Here is a 20,759-nt window from a genome sequence, read left to right as displayed (position 1 = left end):
CTTTCCAATTAATCCATTGGTTGAATCTCTCAACTTCCCAATTGCATTCCAAAGTGCCAATTAGTTTCCATATTTGCTGAGATCCACGTGGACCAAATTTTTAAAAAATGACCACATAAGCTTATTTAACCATATCAGCACGAAGTTTAAGGAACAAGAACCCAAAAGGGCTGTTCCCCAAAGTAGTTTTGTTTGTAATATAGTGCTACTATTTTGTCAAATAAGTTTATTTTTTACAAAGTACCAAGCAAAATTGGCCATCCCATTTTGTGTGAATCTAGATACAGAGAGATATGTTTCTCAAAAAAAAAAAAAAAAAAAAATGATACAGAGAGATATATATTAGATTCCCCAACCAAACACTACTGTAATAGAAAAGGGCACTTCGGTTTTTATTCTAACTCATGGGCTTCAATGACACTGGGGTCTGGTTTGTCAATTATGTTTCGTTCTTGCCGCAACAGTCAGAAAATTCCATTTCAGTTAGTTAATTGGGCCAAATCATCCCCTACTCCACTGGGCCTAAATATTGATCTATTCTTATCCATTTCATCCGTTTCGGTCCCTTCCACTAAATTCCTGCCAATATGATTGGAATGTGAACAATTTTTTTTTTCTTTTTTTCCAAAATACATTTTCATTTTTTGATTGGAATGTTTCTTTTAATTTTTAATTTTTTTTCATTTACTTTTCTCACATATGATATGCTTCTTTTTTTTTCTTCATTAAGAATGTGTTTTTTAATTTACTTTATTGATGATGCCAAAATCGTTAGTTGGATCACTTATCCGGTCCGAAATATTAGACGATCTCATAGAACCTACAAGATAAAAGAGAGATAAACCGAAGAGACCACTGGGTTGTGCCCGGTGGAGGAGCCTTTGATGCTTAAGTTAGTATCCACTCATATCTTTCGTATTTAGATAGTGTTTTGTAGTAGTTTTTGACGTACCTTAGCTAGTGAGACAGATTGTCCTTTTATAGGTGACTTAGGTAGTTGTTGTACATAATTTAGGATGATTATTACCTTGATTGTAATGTTTTTTGTCTTGATGAGAGTTTATGACCTTTGATGGTCATTATTAAATATGTTGACTGGTTATCTTTGATGGCCTACTAATGATGCAAGGTAATCCATATTAATGGAAGACCTTAATGATTTTTCTGGACTCATCATTTATCATATTTGACATGTTACATAATGATGATATTAAGAATGTACTTATTTGAATGTACATAATGTACTTATTTGATTAAAGTCAGAGCAACTATTGCACTTTTTCTATAAGGACTGAAGTTTGTAATTCTTTGGGCCTTTCAACCCTAGTCCCACCTTGCATTCACTTTGAAAATTATTCTGTACGCAAGGCCAAATAGGCCATTCATGCATTTTATTTCTTAAGCTTTCTTTTAGATCTTTTTGGATTTTATTTTATTTTATTTTTTTTAGTAATGTGTCATTAGCCAGTTGATGAACTAATAACTCGTTCATAGCTGTAGAGAGTATATTTTGTCTATTTCTATACTTTCATCTTTTACTATTGTTATCAATAAATACAAGTATAAATTTGGGGGATGGCCCTATGACACAGCTTTGCTACCCGTGAATATCAAGTTATCAACCATGGTATTATCCTTCTGTTGTTTATCATTTATATTTCTTCTTTAGCATAGCATTAATTTGACACATAAAAGGGCACAAACGGATTGTTTTAGTTATAGTAGAAAATGTAAAAAAACCCTTTAATGGCCATAATTATAATATTAAGGCCACAATATATGACTTATATTTGGCTTTAATGACAAAGATTTCAAAGAGATCATCCTGGCTTCTTAGCCATTGACTTTCTTTGAAGTGTGTACGTTGTAGCAATTAAGGTATTCTTTCCTATTTTAATGCCTATATTTAAGATCATAATTTTAGTAAAAAAGTTGCGGCTTCATTTTTCTTAATGCCTAAAGTTATGATACATTATCTTGCACAATAATATTTGACTTCCTTATTTCCAATCTTATCAAAATGCATTAGGAAAGAAAAGGCCCTACTATGTTGCGTAAATAGTAGATATTGAAACATGACGAGAGTGTAATGGACATACCTGCTATGCTTTGCTGCTTCTTTCACTATTGAGTAATAATTTCTTTGCAGTCCACATACTTTCTACTAAGGGTAAATTACACAGCTTTATCAGTGGTTTGTTGTTGAACTAGTCTTCCTTATGGAGATAAAAGTCCACGAACCATCAACCGTGGGAGGTAATATGTGTGTTTGGACCTTTCCAAGAGCTTTTGTTGATTGACCTCAAATGACGAATTTAATGTGAATACCGTCTAAGAAACATTAACAAGATCCATAATTTTCATTACAGAACTAAATGTAGAAAAATACATTTATTTCCTTTCTTTTTGAAGAGCTTTATTGAGATAAATCAAAATTCTAAAAATATGTATGAATAATTCTAGTCTGAAATTGGGGTTCTTAAACTTGGAAGTGAAATAAGAATTGCCCCTCCTCTTAATATCTGAAGCTATAATGTTGTACGTAATAAGTTTTTCCTTCATTTTCTCTAACGACTAAAAATTGAGATTTATTTTTGGGCAAAGCAATAATATTGGATTTCATCTTTCCTATTTTAGCAAGACATATTGGGAAAGAAGAGTAGTGATAAAGCATCTCTTTATTTTTCTTTACTAATCAATATGAATTTTCAACTTTTTCTTTTCTTTTCTTTTTTTCTTTTTTTTTGAGGAGGGAGTTTTCAACTCTGTCTGATATTTAGTGTAGTATTCTCGAAAATATCTAACATATTTGACTGATTACTTTAAGAAGCATTTATGAAATTAATTTCCATTAGAAAACTAACTGTAGAAAGTAAAAACAAATAGGAGTATTCACTAACTTTCTTTATCCAGAAATTCTTTAACTTCAAAAATCAAAACTGAATAACTTCAGGTTTAATGCCTAAAGCAGTTTTTTTTTTTTTTTAATAATTTAGACAGACAATAAGGTTCCAATACACCTTTTTAGTGCTCAAAATTATGACACACTATAATTCTATTAAACTAATAAATTTCGGATTCACTTTTTTCAAATGCAGAAAGTTAAGATTTATTATCTTTGGCAAAGAAATAATCCTTGGCTTCCATCTTTCCTATCTTAGCAAGATCTATTAGGAAAGAAAAATCATAATATCAAGGCCATAAAATTTTATAGTGACTAATCCATTTAATTTTTGAACATGTGTTGGCTATAACTATAAAGCCTCACTATTATACAACTATTCAAACCCAAAATTGGAATCTTAAATTTTGGCTTGACAACAATCAACGATATTCCAAAGCTGGTATAAAATTTTGATGTCCTTCTTATCCTCTATTTCCGGTTTGTTGAAACAGGGTATATATTCCCTTGTACTAACAGTTTTACTAAATAAAAGTTTTCTACCTATTTTACCTCAAAAAGCTGGTATAAAATTGGATATCTTTCTTGAAATATCTCTAGATCATATATATATATATATATATATGAGATGAGTTCAAGTTACACTTGGTATAACTCTTATTAAGTCACACCTTTTTTACACCGTAGATTCATAAGCGATCTAACGGCTAAAAAAATATCATTAAATGCTATTGGTTTCTACCTCATTCGTAATTAATACTAGCTTTTCTCTCTCTCCTTATTTATTGTTTTTCACTTAATTAAAGAGCATATTGCCATTTTTAACAACTTACAGAGATTTTTCCTTAAAATCTTTCAAATCCATGAGGTATTTCTCAACAGTTTATAAGGTATTCAAGCACCAGTCACAGTTTCCACTCATATTACTCTTCTCGAGTAAATATAGTTGGGTGAATCACGTATTGGAATTGCATCAAGGCGATGTCCTATAGATAAATTTAGAGTTTTGTTTGACATGGATGAGACATTCACATCGGAAATTGACAATTGGCTACTCTCTTCACTGAAAAAAAAGAGTTAAAAAGCTCTAATTGTATTTCAAGTCCATTTGGCATCGTTACTCTAATTTCTATACTCTTACCAGTCAGTTTCTTCATGGTTACAGTCTTGATTCTTTAACAGACCTTTCTCCTTTTTTTTTTTTCTTTTTTTTTTTTTTGGTGAAACTGCGTGGGGAAGTTCTCGGCTATGTTTTATCTAATTGCCCATCCATTGAAAGATTACGCGTGGGGTGCTCGAACTCTCTATTGAACTTAAAGACTTCTAGCCCTTTGCCCAAGCTAAAGCATTTAGAGATATGAAAACTGCAACTCTCTGAATCATATCCAGATTTCTGCTATAAATCTTTTTTCTTTCAATTATTTTGGTTTCAGAAGACAAAAATCCTTCTAGGGATATACATAATTTTGTTAATCTATCTATAACTTATGGCTATATTCGATATTTGGTGAAAAATGATTATTGCACGATTATGCGTTATCTCTCTCAGCTCAAGACACTTGGGTTAACCTTCTTATATCGGGTTAGTCATAAATTTCATGACTTAATTCCATTGTGCTTTTTACATTTTTTTTCATAAAAAAGTTTATGAATGATATTGATATGTTGGTTCAATTATTCAGACTCTTTACCAGTTCCCCAAATTACTAGAGTTAAGAAATCTTGACTGGTGCTCGAATACCTATAAACTGTTGAGAAATATCTCATGGCTTTGAAAGATTTTAAGGAAAAATATCTGTAAGTTGTTAAAAATGGCAATATGCTCTTTAATTAAGTGAAAAACAATAAATAAGGAGAGAGAGAAAAGCTAGTATTAATTATGAATAAGGTAGAAACCAATAGCATTTAATGATATTTTTTTAGCCGTTAGATCGCTTATGAATCTACGGTGTAAAAAATGTGTAACTTAATAAAAGTTACACCAGGTGTAACTTGAACCCATCTCTCTCTCTCTCTATATATATATTTACTACCATGAATTTACGGTCTTCTAACTATATTATGGCATTTTCCATCAATGCTTAGCATAGAACTTGGGAATTATAATATTGTCTAACGTTTTGCATTCGAGGATGGAAAAGTTTTATAGTTATTAATTCACCCACATGTGTCTTTTGAGATTAGTGTAGCGTGAAAGAAGATTAAATATTATTTGCAAATACTTGGAGAGTAGAAAAGGAGAAAATGCGTAAATCTGACCTTTAGATTTTAGACCATAGTGTGTTCTTTGAACTGTGCCATATTCTTAAGGTCTGTCGAGGTCGCTTGAATTTTTTGGTCATCCAGCGTTCAGTCCATGCCTTATAATGAACAAACCACCCATTTGATCTCCTCTACACCATAAGACCTGAATGTGTGCTTTGTTTCTCTGCTTCAGTGGTGTGGACCCTCAAGGAGTCAAGGTAGAGGCCATAGGGTTTGATACCTTGGATTTGGGTTCTCACATCATCATCTACTTAATTGGACGACAAAGTCATGCTTTGACGAAGATGGTGTATCAGTGATACCTCTTTGTCTCCTCCATCTCAACCCAATCTTATATTGCGAAAGTGGTTGAAGAAATGAGAATGTTCAAATTGAAGAGATGATCCAAGGGTATCATCCTATGAGATGCTCTTGGTCTGGTGTCTTCTTGTTCATAACCCTTAATTGAGTTAAGTGACCCTTTGTTGTAGGAAGAGGTTAGTGGCTAATCTTTCTCCACAGACGGCACTAAACTGATGGTGCCAAAATCGTCAGTTGGATCACTTATCCAGTCCGAAGTATTAGACAATCTCATAGGACCTGCAAGATAAAGGAGAGATAGATCGAAGAGACTACTGGGTTGTGCCCGGTGGGGGAGCCTTTAATGCTTAAGTTAGTATCCACTCATATCTTTTGTATTTAGATAGTGTTTTGCAGTAGTTTTTGACGTACCTTAGCTAGTGAGACAGGTTGTCCTTTTGTAGGTGACTTAGGTAGTTGTTGTACATAATTTACAGTGATTATTATCTTGATTGTAACGTTCTTTGTCTTGATGAGAGTTTATGACCTTTGATGGCCGTTATTGAATATGTTGAGTGGTTATCTTTGATGGCCTACTAATGATGCAAGGTCATCCATATTAATGGATGACCTTAATGATTTTTTTGGACTCATCATTTATCATATTTGACATGTTACATAATGATGATATTAAGAATGTACTTGTTTGATTTTGAATTGATAATTGATGTGATAGATGAAGAATTTGGTCTATTTATTTTGTTTAATATTATATTTAAATTAGTGGTAATCTCAAAACTATATGTCGTACGGAATAGTCTAATATCAAAATATATTGTTAGAATGGACAAATCAGAACAAACATTATAATGAAATTGACAATATTGGGCTGCAGTAGGCTCCAATAGCCCAAAACCATAACATAGAATCTGAAAAATAAATAAATAAATAAATAAAAAATCCATTGCATAGAAAATTATTTGGATGCTACTTAGTTAATGTTTTCCACTTATATATAAGCAAACACGACAAAAATGGCTGGAGAATTTTCTCTAAGGAAATGACCAAATGGCGTGGGTTCAATTAAGTATATCCTTAAGAATGATTTTTCTTAGCCAAAAAAGAAATAATGGGTGGATGGTCCATTAAATAAATATATTGTTAATAATAGTTAACTATATCGTTGTCAAGAACCTTATAGTCCAACTAGTATTTTCTGGCATTTCAAATGAAGACATTTGATTCAAAAACTTCTCCCTCATTGTAACTATTGAATCATAAAAAAATAAAATAAAATAAAAAAGTATATTGTTAAGAATGATTAAGTATTTCTTAGCCAAATAGGTTCAATTAAGTGTAGTTAAGAATGCTTAAACATAGGAAAATGTTTAGCTCCAACTCCACTATGTGCTTTCTTCTAAAAAACACTCAATTATGTGCTGCTTAAAGAAACCATTCATATGCAGTTTTAGATACATGAATTTTTTAATGAGTTATGTGACTTGTTTAAATAATACATATGAATAGTCTTATAAATTCGCTATGTTGTAAGTTGGTGAGATAACTTCAAACTAGTTTAGAGCTAAATTTTGTCATAAGTTGGATGAGTTAATTATTTTGATAAAGACTACATGGTTAGTTACTTCCAACATATATATTAATAGAAATGCCTGACGCAACCTGACCAATTTCGGGTGGGTAGTCTGCCGACCCTACCTGACGGAGCATCCCATGGAGCGGCAAGAGTACAATCAAGTAAGCCTTATTAGTATATATTATGATTATTAATATTATACATGTAAAAGAATCTTAAAAGAATTGAGTAACAAATTGTAAACATAGTTCATCAAAACAAAATCATCAAAAAATTTATCATAGTTGTCATGAGATATGAGGATCTTGTTGATGCATTCGCCACTACCATTGCAAATCACAAATCCTCGAACCATACAAATGAAAGGATTTGATGTCCGGGAGTATTCATCAACCTGAAGAGAACAAAGAGAAATTTTTTATTTGAACCATCACATACAACATTCAAAGAAGAACTAAAAGGTAAAGAAAATGTTGGAATAAAGAAAAGTGGACATGAAAATTTCTATTCTTTTAATATATAGAGATTTCGTTCTTCCTAAAAAATAACAATAATAAAAAATAAAAATAAAAAACAGAAGATTTCATAAATCAATATCAATATATATTTTATATAAGGAAAATGCTAACGAATACCTTTAGGGCATTGGTTAATAATTCATTTAAATAAGGTTTTTATGGGAAAAGAAAAAAAAAAGTAATTAGTGTTTTGACAGCTTTTTCCATTTCCCATAAAAGTGATATCAAAACTTTTCTAAAATGGATTGTTAATCAATACCTTAAGAGCACTCGTTACTAGCATGACCCTTTATGTAATAACAAACCAATATTAATATTTAAGTATAATTTTTTTTTTTTAGAGGAAACGACAGTAGACTTTATTTATTAAACATCACGTTGTACAAAGTACAATGGAAAAGAGAAAAAGGCTTGTTTAAGGTAATTTATCTTATAATTAAATTGTGTTTTTGCTTTTTAACTTGTATGTCATCAATCTCACTTATTTTAGATAATAATAATATATTTACATACATCTAAAAGCTGAAGCGCAGAATTTAATATTGTTACGCGCTCTCATTGAGCTATATTAGTAGCCATGTCATTAACATTCTTTTTCCTAAAATTTTCCAATAATTTTAAAATACTTTCCTAAAATTTAAAATACTACTAAAAAGAAAATACTTACGTTAATGTTGTCCACCAAAAAGCCCAAACCCAATCCGAATATTCTTTACCCTTTAACATCAACCCTTTCTGTCTCCCCTCTTTTTCCTCTACCTGTGTTTCACAATTTCAAAACTTCAGCCCTTCAACTTGTTAACGCCAACCTCTCTTTCTTCCAAAGATAGTTTCAAAACTTCGGACCTTTGGCTTTCTAATTTAATTAGTGATAAATAAATATATATGTCAAAAAATTACAATAATTAGACATTCAAAATTTTGAGATGCACAACTTTTTTTAACAATTATCTAAAAAATAAAAGGGAAAAAAATCTAATTTCATCTTAATACTTCTAGGACTTACTTGCCCCACAGCAGCAGTAAGATTGAAGGTTGGAGGTGCCGCATCACCACACAGTTGCAGACATTTTTCTACACAAGTAACTCTTTCTCCCTCTCTCACTCTCCCTATCTCTCTCTTGCTTTCTTGTTTGATTGCTTCTATCTCTGGCATGGCGACTCAGCTCTCATTCTCTCAACAGCTCAACTCTACCTTCTTCTTTTTCTTTCCTTTATGTTCCATCATTTACAATGTAAAGTGTAAGAGCATTCACAATGTGGTTGCTAAAATGACTAAATAGTCATTTTAGCAACCCAAACACTAAAACACACTCTACAACAAAGTTGTTATTTAAACTCACTGTTATAATATTTTGTTTCATTTCTACAATGGGTTGCTAGAGATAGCAGCCCACTATAGTTGAGAGTTATTTGTAAAGTGATACATGTATGGCTTGTATCATGGTTTGTAAAGTGATAGCATGGTTTAGTTGAGCGCACGTGCATCGTAGTTGAAGAAACAAAATTAATAAATAATTTTCATGGTAGTTGAAGGAAAAAAAAAATGATTGTTCAATTAAAAAAAAAAAAAATCTTATTAGAAAAAGTCGAGTTTAAAAAAATGTGCTCACTCCGTTCAAATGATTGATTGAAAATACCTTGGGAAACAAAGAACAAAGAAAACATAAAGAAAGAATAAAAACGAATATATGGATGAAAAGCTAAAAATTTTAGATACTTAAATGTTGGGTGTATTGTAAAGTGAGTTGTTAAAATTGATAAAATAGCTTTTTTGAGTTGTTAAAAGCTACAATTTTTAGAAACTTTACTATGAGTACTCTAACAAATCTTCTATTCTTTGTGAATAGTGAATACATATAGCAGCAACCTAGAGATAACCACCCAAGTATATGGTTAAATTTTTTTCTACAAAAGCAATTGTGTTTGTTGTACCCATGTAGGTCCTTTGATTGTGAAGCGTATTCAAGCATTCCCACTTTCCCAAGTACAAAGGTACTCTTCTTTTCTTTTCTCTTTTTCATTCTTTTATTATCATATATTTATTTGTTATTAAAATAATTAATATATCATATAAAATTATAATTTATAAATATACCTAATTAAAATATACTACCATTAATCATTTAATTTAATTTATAGATAAAAATAATATAACATGTATTTGGTTGTACTTGTATTTTATTAGATGTTTTTTATTCATTGAAGTTTGAATGATTGTTTTAAATTATTAGTTGTGGGTGCCCCGGGACCAAGGATAGATCTGAAGAGTTGCAATATAACTGTGGGGATGTCACAGTCCATGGGCCCGAGGAGGAAAGCTGCTTAAGGAAAGGAGGAGATGAGTCAAAGGACTCTAAGGCATTCCAAGTGGGAGCCAAAATCTAAAAAGAGAGAGAGAGAGAGAGAGTTAGTGGTTATAGGGGAAGTTTCTGATTTGGAGTAGCCTATCGCCTCCGCATTAAATGGTGGGCAACAGTTTTATCAGCTACATTGATGAGGAAGTGACTTGAACAGTGTATGTCACAACTAAGCAAGCTCCTTCCACCATCTTCTTTAAATGTAGAAAGAGATAAGTGTCATGAGAGGAAGTTAGTTAAGTAGGGATCGATGGTTGAGATATAAAGAAATGAGAAGTATATAAGAAAATGGGGGTTTACAGAAAAAAGGGATTTAAACATAAGTATCAAAAGAGAAGTGCCAAAAAGAAACAATGAGAGCATTGAGAGAAAAGAGTGAACAGTGTAACTTTTTGTACAGTCTTAGCCTCCTCAGGCAAGCTTGTGAAGGGATATATGCTCTTCTATTCTATAAAATTAACATTTTTCTTCTCTATCTTCATCCTCAGGCAGAGCCCCCTCTTGTTGTTCATTTACCTCTCTTACAAATTTTATTAATTTGGGCCAAGGTTAAACTGTACAACTCACTATTCTAAGTGGGTTTGGGCTACAAGATCTTTTGGTCCTTACATTAGTATTCATTGAAGTTTGAATGATTGAGTTACAACTTACCTACCTATGATTTAAAATTTAGCATTTTACCCACTTGAGATTAGCTCAGTTAAGGTTCCATTACCCCACGTCTGTTATAAATTGAGCTAAATATGTATTTTTACTCTCTTTTATGTCTCTCTCCTCTTAAAACATAAAAACTAAAAAGAATAAACGAAAACAAGATCAAAAAGTGAGAATTTTGTAAAAATTATGAACAAACATTGCCACCACTATAGAAGCTTCTGTCAAGAATCATCTCTGGCAAAAACAAATTCCTTCGTCCATTTCTAAGCAACCAACAAAACCATAGCATCTAAAGCTTAAATCAAACCCAAACAATACCCATAAAAGAAATTCAAACTTCATATTTGTTTCAACTCCATAGCTGATTTGAGAAAAAGGTTGGGCTTGTTCCCAGAGAGATAATTTTTGACATAGTCCATGAAAAAAAAAAAAGGTAACAACATCATCACCATCATCATGAATTAAAAAGTCATAACAAAAATACGCGACATTGAGACATTTTCCCAACACCCATCCAAATATGTCAATGCACTACTTTTTTGGTCCCTACAAAACAAATTAGCTGGGTCAAAATCTAATAACAGCAATCAGACGTTTACAAATAGATGTCTAAAAAGACATAAAATAGGGGAAAATGATTATTTTCACTTTCCATTAAACCACCAGTCTTTGAACTTTCATATCCCAAAACAACCAAACTTGATATGAAGCTGAAGTAGCTGAGTAATTTAGAAATACAAAAATGGTAAAGTGGGGACGCAGGTACTTCAAATTCAATCATAGAAAATAAAAGGCACATATCTTTTGAATCCTAAATTTTCAGCTAAGGTAGACAAGTTCACACTGTAAATATTCTATAGAATTTCAAAGAGAATGTAGAGCAACATCCAACTTTCTTCACAGCTGATACATCATCCTTGATTCCAACATTGATTGTTTCTCCTTTGGGTACAGCTGCTTTGTCATCCCCAACTTCTGTTGGGTTAAATCACTGTCTATGTGTGAATTAAATTAAATATAACCCAAGTAATAAAGAATATAGAAATTTACGGAAGTGGAAAAAAAAAATCAAGAACACTAAGAAATTATGTGGAAAACCTCCAGTGTAGAGGGTAAAACCATGTGGCAAATCTGATCAATAATAAAATAGAAATTACAACACTCAAGTTATATCCAAAACCTGAGTTCACAATAAATTGGAAAAATACAATACTATCTCTAGGAACAAATACAACCTCACTACAAAACCCAGTAGCAAAATCTTCCACTTTGAATACTTCAACTCTCTATGATTGTAGCACCCAAATTATCGTCCTAGAAAAAACCCCAATTTATCTTCCTTATATGTCTTGAGCAAAAGAAAAATCATATTTTCTTTTTTCGCTCAGTGCCGCATAAAGCACTAATCTTTTTCCTCCAATTGGCTTCAAAACTGTGTTTCACTCTTCAATCTCTTTGAATCTCTCTCTCTCCATCATGAAACCACACACACCAAGCTTTTTATATAAAAGCTTTTGTCGCTGCCTGACACTCCTAGTATAATTAGGAATAGGAGTTTTATTCATGCAAGCCAACTATTCCTTTTTTCTATTACAATTAGGAGTCTTCAATGCTTGCATTCCCAATTGGGTTGGACTCTTGGTGTAGCCGTGCACCCCAACAACCTCAAGGGCCTTCTTGCTTACAATATGATAAATTTGGGTTAGCACTTCTGTGAAGGCAAACCCAAAAAATACCCAATTTTTTATGATCCCAAAGAGAAGCTTCTACGGTGGTGATAATGTTTGCTCTTAATTTTTATAAAACTCTTACTTTTTGGTCTTGTTTTTTCTTATTCTTTTATGCTTTTTAAAAAAAAAATGTTTTGAGAGGAGAGAGAGATAAAAGAGAGTAAAAATAAGTATTTAGCCTCATTTTTAACAGATGTGAATAACAGAACCCAAACTAAGTTAACCTTGGGTAGGTAAAATGCCAAATATTAAACCACGGATAAGTAACTTAAATTCTGACCAAACCACAGGTAAATAAGTTGTAATTAGCCCATAAATAAATAAAAACAAAAATCCAACAAACTTCAAGTAAGAGGAATATGAAGATCTCTGGAAACTAAGGGTTCATTTGGTTAGGTGTTTTGAGAGCCTAAAAAAGCTTTTTTAAAACATATATCTCTATTTTCAACAGCAACTCTTTATAGTTTTTATTATTTTATTATTTTTTTTATAAAAATTTATTTTAAACTCAAAATATAATTTTGTAATAGTCTATATAAACGCTCCCTAACCCACATAGGAAACAGAATGCCATTACATAAGACCACTAGATAATCTTGATAATATATTCTTCTAGAAAGAAATAAGGATATACCTTTTTCATTTCATCATACATTGTTATTGTCATGACCCATGACCTATCAACTATATGCAAATTGTGGGTACTTTCCTTTATCTATAAAAAATGAAAAAGAGTTGCTACTTTCTTCTTGGACTAAAATTTTCTCTCACAGAGAGAGAGAGAGAGAGAGAGATCATTTACGCCATCTTAGTATATTGAGTGATACACAAATGAACAACGCCCAAACTTCCCCCTTTTTTAACACTAATATGACGCTATTAAATATTCTTTTCTTATTTAATTTCCTCCTAAATCTATAAGCACAACCAAATTGACACAGCAAGCAACTCAAACAAAGTATTCTAATGTCTTCTAAATGTATTTCCAATCTCGTATGTATATAAACATTCAACTATCAGGTTTATCCACTTCATGATCCATCATTTTCCATGAACCATCAGCTTGTTGAACCATACCCTTGTTCTGCACACATTGCCATGACGCCAGAACAGGATACTCTTCCTTCATTTACAAGTACAATATCCCGATGAACCTCCAACCTGAACCCTCCTAAAGTCCCATGCTTTCCGGCAACTCCATGCAGGTAACCCTCCAAGTTATGCCAAGCTGACAAATTTCAGAGACTCTTCAAGTAATGCGATTTGCGATTATCTATTGTCAACTCGTTTCCAACATCAGAGTAACCTATGAAAGGATAGTCAGGAACAAGATCTGGAGTACTACGAATATGTAAGGCTTGAAGATCTTTATGTTCTGAGAAAACTTTCTTGAAGTTAGAATCCCCCACACGAGGGCTGGCAAATACTATTGCTGTTTCTGGACAAGCTTTGTTTGGCTGGTCTTTTAGCTCGTTAATTCTATTGGCAACTATGTCAACTGCATTTAGAGTTGCAAATGCTGCACCCAAGCTGTGACCAGTAACAGTTATACTGATTTCCTCGTTCTTGAATTCTTCAACTAGTCTCTTGATCTCACCTAGAACCTGAATGACAAAAATAGCAAACAATATTTAAGTTATTGCTAAGACGTTGTAAGTAAATGACATTACATACTCTCTTTTATGTGGAGAATCAGGGTTTGAATCCCCTTCCTCTGATTCTCCCTCATAGTTGCTACTATTGAATTATCAAAAGAAATACTTTGGTTATATTTTTTTACTTAATTTCGATCTAATTTTATTTAAATCACTATGTTCCTACATATTGTCACTTTTATATCCTATCAGTAACTCTCTTAATTAAATTATGAACTTATATGGCTATAGGCCCAAAAAAAAAAAAAAAAATCAAAATTTACTTGGTTTCTGGCGCTAGTCTTGTTGACTGGAAAACGAACATCATTAGAAGTGTATATGTGTTAGAAATACTGAATGTAATTCTATTGTATTTTATGATGAAAGAATGTACATAGGTGCATTTATATATGAGGCATATGTGTGCAGTACAAGTAAATATGTGTGTAGTACAAGTAAATATGTGTGCTATATAAGTAATTTAACTGGGCCTAAAGCCCACAATATATTATACACGTTAACAGCCTCTCTCAAACTTAAGGTGGATGTGAGACCAGCTTGAGGTTGTCAACCAAAGTACGAAGGCGTCCCTTAGGATGTGACTTGGTGATGATATCTGCAAGTTGATCTTTAGAGGAGACTGAGATCAGCTTGAGAGCACTATGGACAAGATGAAAATGGATAAAATGACAATCGATCTCGATGTGTTTAGTCCGTTCATGGAAGACATCATTGTGAGCAATATGAATAGCACTCTGGTTGTCACAATAAAGAGGAGTAGCAGAGGATGTAGACACACCTAAGTCTTTGAGAAGTCATTGTAGCCAAAGGAGCTTAGATGTGGTATCAGCAAGGGCACGATATTTTGCTTCAGTATTGGAGCGGGCCACATGAGTTTGTTTCTTACTTCGCCAAGAAATCAAAGAAGAATCAAGAAGAAAGCAATAACCAGTGGTGGACCTGCGATTAGTTTGATTTCCTGCCTAATCAGCATCAGAAAATGCACGGAGAATAAGAGGAGACTGAGCAGAGTAGAAAAGACTATGGAAAATAGTGTCCTTTAGGTATCGAAGAATGCGCAGAACAGCAGCATAGTGAGTCGATCGTGGTGCAGACAGATACTGGCTTACTTGGTGAACAGCATAGGAAGTGTCTGGATGAGTGACAGTGAGATAAACTAGGCTGCCAACCAATCGTCTGTAAAGAGAGGGATTAGACAATGGTTTCCTCCCTGAGGGAGGCAAATGTGTATTAAGCTCAACTGGAGTGTCAACAGTCTTGCTATCAGTGAGTTTAGCTCGAGACAAGAGTTCAGAGGCATACTTGGCTTGAGTAATATAAATTCTATCTGTAAAATGAGTGATTTCAAGACCCAAGAAGTAGCTGAGATGTCCAATATCTTTCATCTCGAATTGCTGACTGAGAAAAGCCTTAAGTTCTTGAATGCCACTGAGGTCGTCACCAGTTATGATCATATCATCCACATATAGGAGAAGTAAAATAGTGCCTTTGTCAGTGCGATGAAGAATAAGGCATCAGTCAACTCTGGTCAAAGTCAACTCTGAAGTCAACGGTCAACGCTGTCAAGTCAACAGATGGCGTTAGCAGATGAGTGGATGATGATGTCAGCAGATGACGTCACCTAGGGCTGACGTCAGCAGGTGCAGAACTGGCGCGTGTAAGCACGTGTAGGTGTATGGTGGTGCGTGAATAGGTCTAACGGCTCATGGCGGTGCTTGAGTAAGACTTCCGACGCGTGTCGGCGCGTGGAGTGTGTGATCTTATCTGCAGAATCTTTTGGTGGCGCGTGAAGGCGCGTGCAAGCTCCAATGACGATAAGGTTTCCACGATTTAGTAGATCGGGGCGAGGCGATCACTATGGTACCTGAAAAATACTTGTTAGAGCAAGATGCATAATGAAGACGATAAATGCAGTGGTCTGTGTGGTGCGGGACTCCTCAACGACAACGGCTGTAGGTCCGAAACCCAAGGACGATGGCTGAAAGGTGTTAGAGGTTCTACGGCGAAAGGCTGCGGTAGCGGTTATGATAGCAGAAGCGATGTTGAGAGTAGTGACACCAATAAAGACAAGATTGCTAAGAAAAGGTTAGAGCAGTGTTGACTGTTGACTTTTTTGCCAGAGTTGACTTTTGCAGTTCAGGTGCTCCTTACCCAGTTTTTTGCATAGATTTCATTTTTGCAGTTTGTTTTTGCATATTTTACTTCTAAATGAAGAATAGGGACATGTCTTCTTCTTATTGCAACAATCGTCGCGGCCAATCCATCAAACGTTTTTGCAAATTTTGTAAACGTTTTGGCCACAATATTGAGACTTGCTATCATCGTAACAAATCAGTTGTTTTAATTTCTGCTGCTGTTATTGCTAACACTAAGAGTGTCTAACCAATGGCTCCTGTCTCTGCACAGTCTAAGTCTTCTGGATCCATTTTTTCCATTTTCAGAGATAACCTTATAAATATCATCGTCAATGTCATTCGTATGGTTGGTAATGCATCTTATTCCTTTTCTTTCTTAGCTTTATCTGGTATGTCTCCTACCTCTTGGCTTATGGATTCTACTTGTTGCAATCACATGACACCTCACTCGTCCTTATTTTCTGACCTTAAACCTGCACCGCACCCTCTTAATATTCGCACAGCAAATGGTTCCACAATGTCTGGTCATAATATATGTTCAGTTTCAACCTCCAACCTCTCGGTTCCTGGGGTCTTTAATGTTCCTAACATTTCTTATAATTTATTTTCTGTGGGACAATTAGCTGAGTTGGATTATCGTATTACCTTTGATTATTCTGGGTGCATTGTGCAGGATCCTAGGACGGGATAGGAGCTTGGGACCGGTCCCAGAGTTGGGCGTATGTTTCTCGTGGACAACCTTTGTCTTCCACTTGTTGCTCCTGTTTCTATTGCTGCAGCTGCTACAGTTTCTTCCACTTCTTCCCTTGCACTTTGGCATGCTCGACTTGGTCATGCATCTTCCTCTTGGGTACAACATTTGGCTTTTAGAGGTTTGTTAGGCTCAGTGTTTACAGAAAATTTTGATTGTGTTTCATGTCAGTTAGGAAAATAACCAGCTTTGCCTTTCAATACTAGTGAATCAATATCCACTGATATCTTTGACCTTATTCATTTTGATGTTTGGGGGCCGTCCTCTGTCTCTAGTATTGGTGGGTCTAGATATTTTGTTGTCTTTGTTGATGATTACTCTCGCTATAGTTGGATTTTTAATATGAAATATCGTTTTGAATTATTTGAAGTATATTCTAATTTTGCAAAAATGATTGAAACTCAGTTTTCCAGACGCATCAAAATTTTTCGATTTGATAATGCTCTTGAATATACTCAATATGCTTTCCAAGCTATTTTGTATTCCTATGGCACTGTTCATCAACTAACTTGTCTAGGTACCTCTCAGCAAAATTGTAGAGCCGAACGAAAACTTCATCATATTCTTGACATTGTTCGTGCTCTCCTTTTCTCTGCCAAGGTTCCTGCTCTTTTTTGGGGTGAAGCTGCTCTTCATGTTGTTCATACTATTAATCTCATTCCGAGTCCTGTTATCCAAAATCAAACTCCATATGAGCATCTTTTTGGGTCACCTCCAGACTATCACCACTTTCGCTCCTTCGGTTCTGCTTGTTTCGTTCTTCTTCAACCATATGAACATAACAAACTTGAGCCTCGGTCAAGGCTTTGTTGTTTTCTTGGCTATGGCGAAACTCAAAAGGGGTATAGGTGTTATGATCCTGTCTCTCATCGTTTTCGTATCTCCTGCAATGTTGTCTTTTGGGAACATCGCCTTTTTGTTGAGCTTTCTCATTTCAGTGCTTCCTTATCTTCCTCCTCTGTCTTATATCTTTTTTCAGATGAGGTATATATTCCTTCTGTAACTGCTCTTGATCCTCTTGTAATTACTTCTGATTCTGTTGCTGTAGACTTCTTTGTCCAACCACCAGATATCACTGATCTCTTTCCTAGTTCACCCTTTAATGAACAGGTGGAAGATGAACAGGTTGAAGATGAGCTACCCAACCCCAATTCTGAGCTTGGGTCTCCTGCTCCTGCTCCGCCTGAAGATCTTGCATAAGACATTTCACCTCGTCACTCAACTCGGGTAAGATCTATTCCTACACATTTACTTGATTATCATTGTTACACTGCCCTTGTTACACTACACGAGCCTCACACCTATCGTGAGGCTTCCACTGACCTTTTATGGCAGATTGCAATGAAAGAGGAACTTGATGCATTATCAAAAAACCATACTTGGGATTTGGTGACACTTCCTCCTAGGAAATCTGTGATTGGTTGTAAGTGGATCTACAAGATTAAGACTCGCTCTGATGGGTCCATTGAGCGCTACAAAGCTCGTCTTGTTGCAAAAGGTTTTACACAAGAGTATGTGATTGATTATGAAGAGACCTTTGTTCCGGTTACTCGTATCTCATCTGTTCGTGCCCTCTTAGTTGTTGCTGCTGCCAGTAAATGGGAAATTTTTCAGATGGATGTCAAAAATGCATTCCTTAATGGGGATTTAAGTGAAGAAGTGTATTTGCAACCTCCTTCTAGTCTCTCTGTTGACTCAAACAAGGTTTGTCACCTTCGACGTGCACTTTATGGCCTTAAACAAGCTCCACGAGCTTGGTTTGCCAAATTCAGCTCTACCATCTCTCACTTGGGTTACATGGCCAGTCATTATGTTGACTTTGACCAGAGTTGATTGATACCATGTTAAATATTAGCAGTGATACACCATGTTGAATATGTTAGTATAGATGCGGAAGCAAAAGTATAAAGTATAGAACACAATAGCACACGAGAATTACGTGGTTCAGCCTAACGGCTTACATTCTCGGAGGAAACCCTAAAGGGCTACATCAATAATATATTAGAATGTAGTACAAATCTTATATTATAATGAATCATAACATGTGTATATATATTGTAGACTAAATCCTAGACTAATAGACTTCTAGTACAAGTAGGAGACTTGGCTTGCACACAAAGTATAATTAGGCTTGGGCTTATGCTAATGGGTTAATATATCTCTAACACCCCCTCTCAAACTCAAGATGGAAGCTTGATGAAATTTTGAGATTTGATAAAGTTAAGAAGATCTCTTAAATGAAGTTTGGCTCTGTTACGGTAGTTTGAGGAAGGCAATGGTCTTTTAGTGTTGATGCGACTTCTAACGGTGGCATGACTATACCGGAGAGTTTTGACGGCAGTAGTAGGAAGCCAAAGAAGATGAACGCAGTGAAAAAACACTGAGGAAGACAAAGATTGCTCTTAAATATACCGTAAAGATAGAAAATCATGGCTACAAGAAGGTGGGTCTGATACCATGTTAGAAATACTAAATGTAATTCTATTGTATTTCATGATGAAAGAATGTACATAGGTGCCTTTATATAGGAGGCATATGTGTATAATACAAGTAAATATGTGTGTAGTACAAGTAAATATATGCGCTATACAAGTAACCTAACTGGACCTAAAGCCCATAATATATTATACACATTAACATGGAATGCCAACCTTGGTGCACCTTAGGATCATCCTTGTCTCCAAGTAAGTTGGAAGCTGAAACCAAAATAAATTCTAGATCATTAATCCACTCCAGTGTTTGTACTGTTCCTCTCCAGGCAATCACAATATCCCTCCTTCCTAACACGGCCTTCCCTTCGTCTGTGGCTACCGCAACATATCCAATCCAATTTGATTCCTTGCTCCATGCCTCCCTTGATAATGACTTTATGATAAACGCATCAGGAACATCGATGTTCGACGTTGCATACAAGAACTTGGTGACACGATATTTGAAGGGATTTCCTTTCTCTAAATTCACCTTAGAGAAGAAATCCTTCTTCAAATATCGGCTACTTCCCGCAAACTTAGACATCTTCTCTGTATCAAATGCATCATATGTAGCTTGAGCCATTTCTCCATAATGAATTATGTACCTTCGAAGATCAATGTCTAGAGGCTCCAACAAATGCTTCCAGTTATTCTCAGCGCTAAGAAACTTCCACTTTTTGGCTATGCTATTCATCTTTTTCTCCTTGCCTTTCCACCTTCTAAGGATGAGTCCGATTGCATGCTTTATATTATGTACTACTTGAGCAATCATATAGAAACCTTTCAAATTTAGAGTCAAATTTTAATTTTCTCTCAGCTAGGTAACCAAAATCTAAATACTAGGTTTTGAGAATGAAATGTCTCTGTCTAGTGCCTTAATAGTAATTTTAATAACTCTGACATATTCATACGCAAATGTTTCATCTCACATTTAAATATTGGCCATATTCGCTCTATTGTTCAATAACTTGGCCTAATAACTCAAGTCATTCGAAAAGTTAAAAGAGTATAGCCAGAACTTTCTTTTTCCCATCCCAATAAACAATGATAATTCATTAATGAATTATTGTTATGTTAGCTAGCGTAGCAATACCATTAAAGTTAAATAATTAGGTAACCAAAATCTAAATACTAGGTTTTGAGAATGAAATGTCTCTGTCTAGTGCCTTAATAGTAATTTTAATAACTCTGACATATTCATACGCAAATGTTTCATCTCACATTTAAATATTGGCCATATTCGCTCTATTGTTCAATAACTTGGCCTAATAACTCAAGTCATTCGAAAAGTTAAAAGAGTATAGCCAGAACTTTCTTTTTCCCATCCCAATAAACAATGATAATTCATTAATGAATTATTGTTATGTTAGCTAGCGTAGCAATACCATTAAAGTTAAATAACCTTTGGATATTTATTGTTATGTTAGCTAGCGTAGTAATAC

The 20,759-nt window shown here is 34.3% G+C and overlaps 1 protein-coding gene and 1 pseudogene across 1 annotated transcript in view; both read right to left on the bottom strand.

Moving 5' to 3' along the window:
* Positions 1–4,059, bottom strand: part of LOC136063520 (protein NRT1/ PTR FAMILY 2.8) — a 10,174-nt gene extending 6,115 nt beyond the window's left edge. The window contains exon 1 of the mRNA XM_065764025.1: positions 4,044–4,059. Within this exon, the coding sequence (XP_065620097.1) occupies positions 4,044–4,059 (16 nt within the window). The remainder of the gene's footprint in view (positions 1–4,043) is intronic.
* Positions 4,060–13,314: 9,255 nt separating this feature from the next.
* On the bottom strand, positions 13,315–20,089 carry LOC111984335 (phospholipase A1-IIgamma-like; annotated as a pseudogene).
* Between the last annotated feature and the right edge of the window lie 670 nt (positions 20,090–20,759).

This window comes from Quercus suber, unplaced genomic scaffold, assembly GCF_002906115.3.
Source record: "Quercus suber isolate HL8 unplaced genomic scaffold, Cork oak 2.0 scaffold_538, whole genome shotgun sequence".
In the NCBI taxonomy this organism is placed as follows: Eukaryota; Viridiplantae; Streptophyta; class Magnoliopsida; order Fagales; family Fagaceae; genus Quercus; species Quercus suber.
The sequence above is the reverse complement of the archived record's forward strand: the minus strand, read 5'-3'. Positions and strand labels throughout refer to the sequence as shown.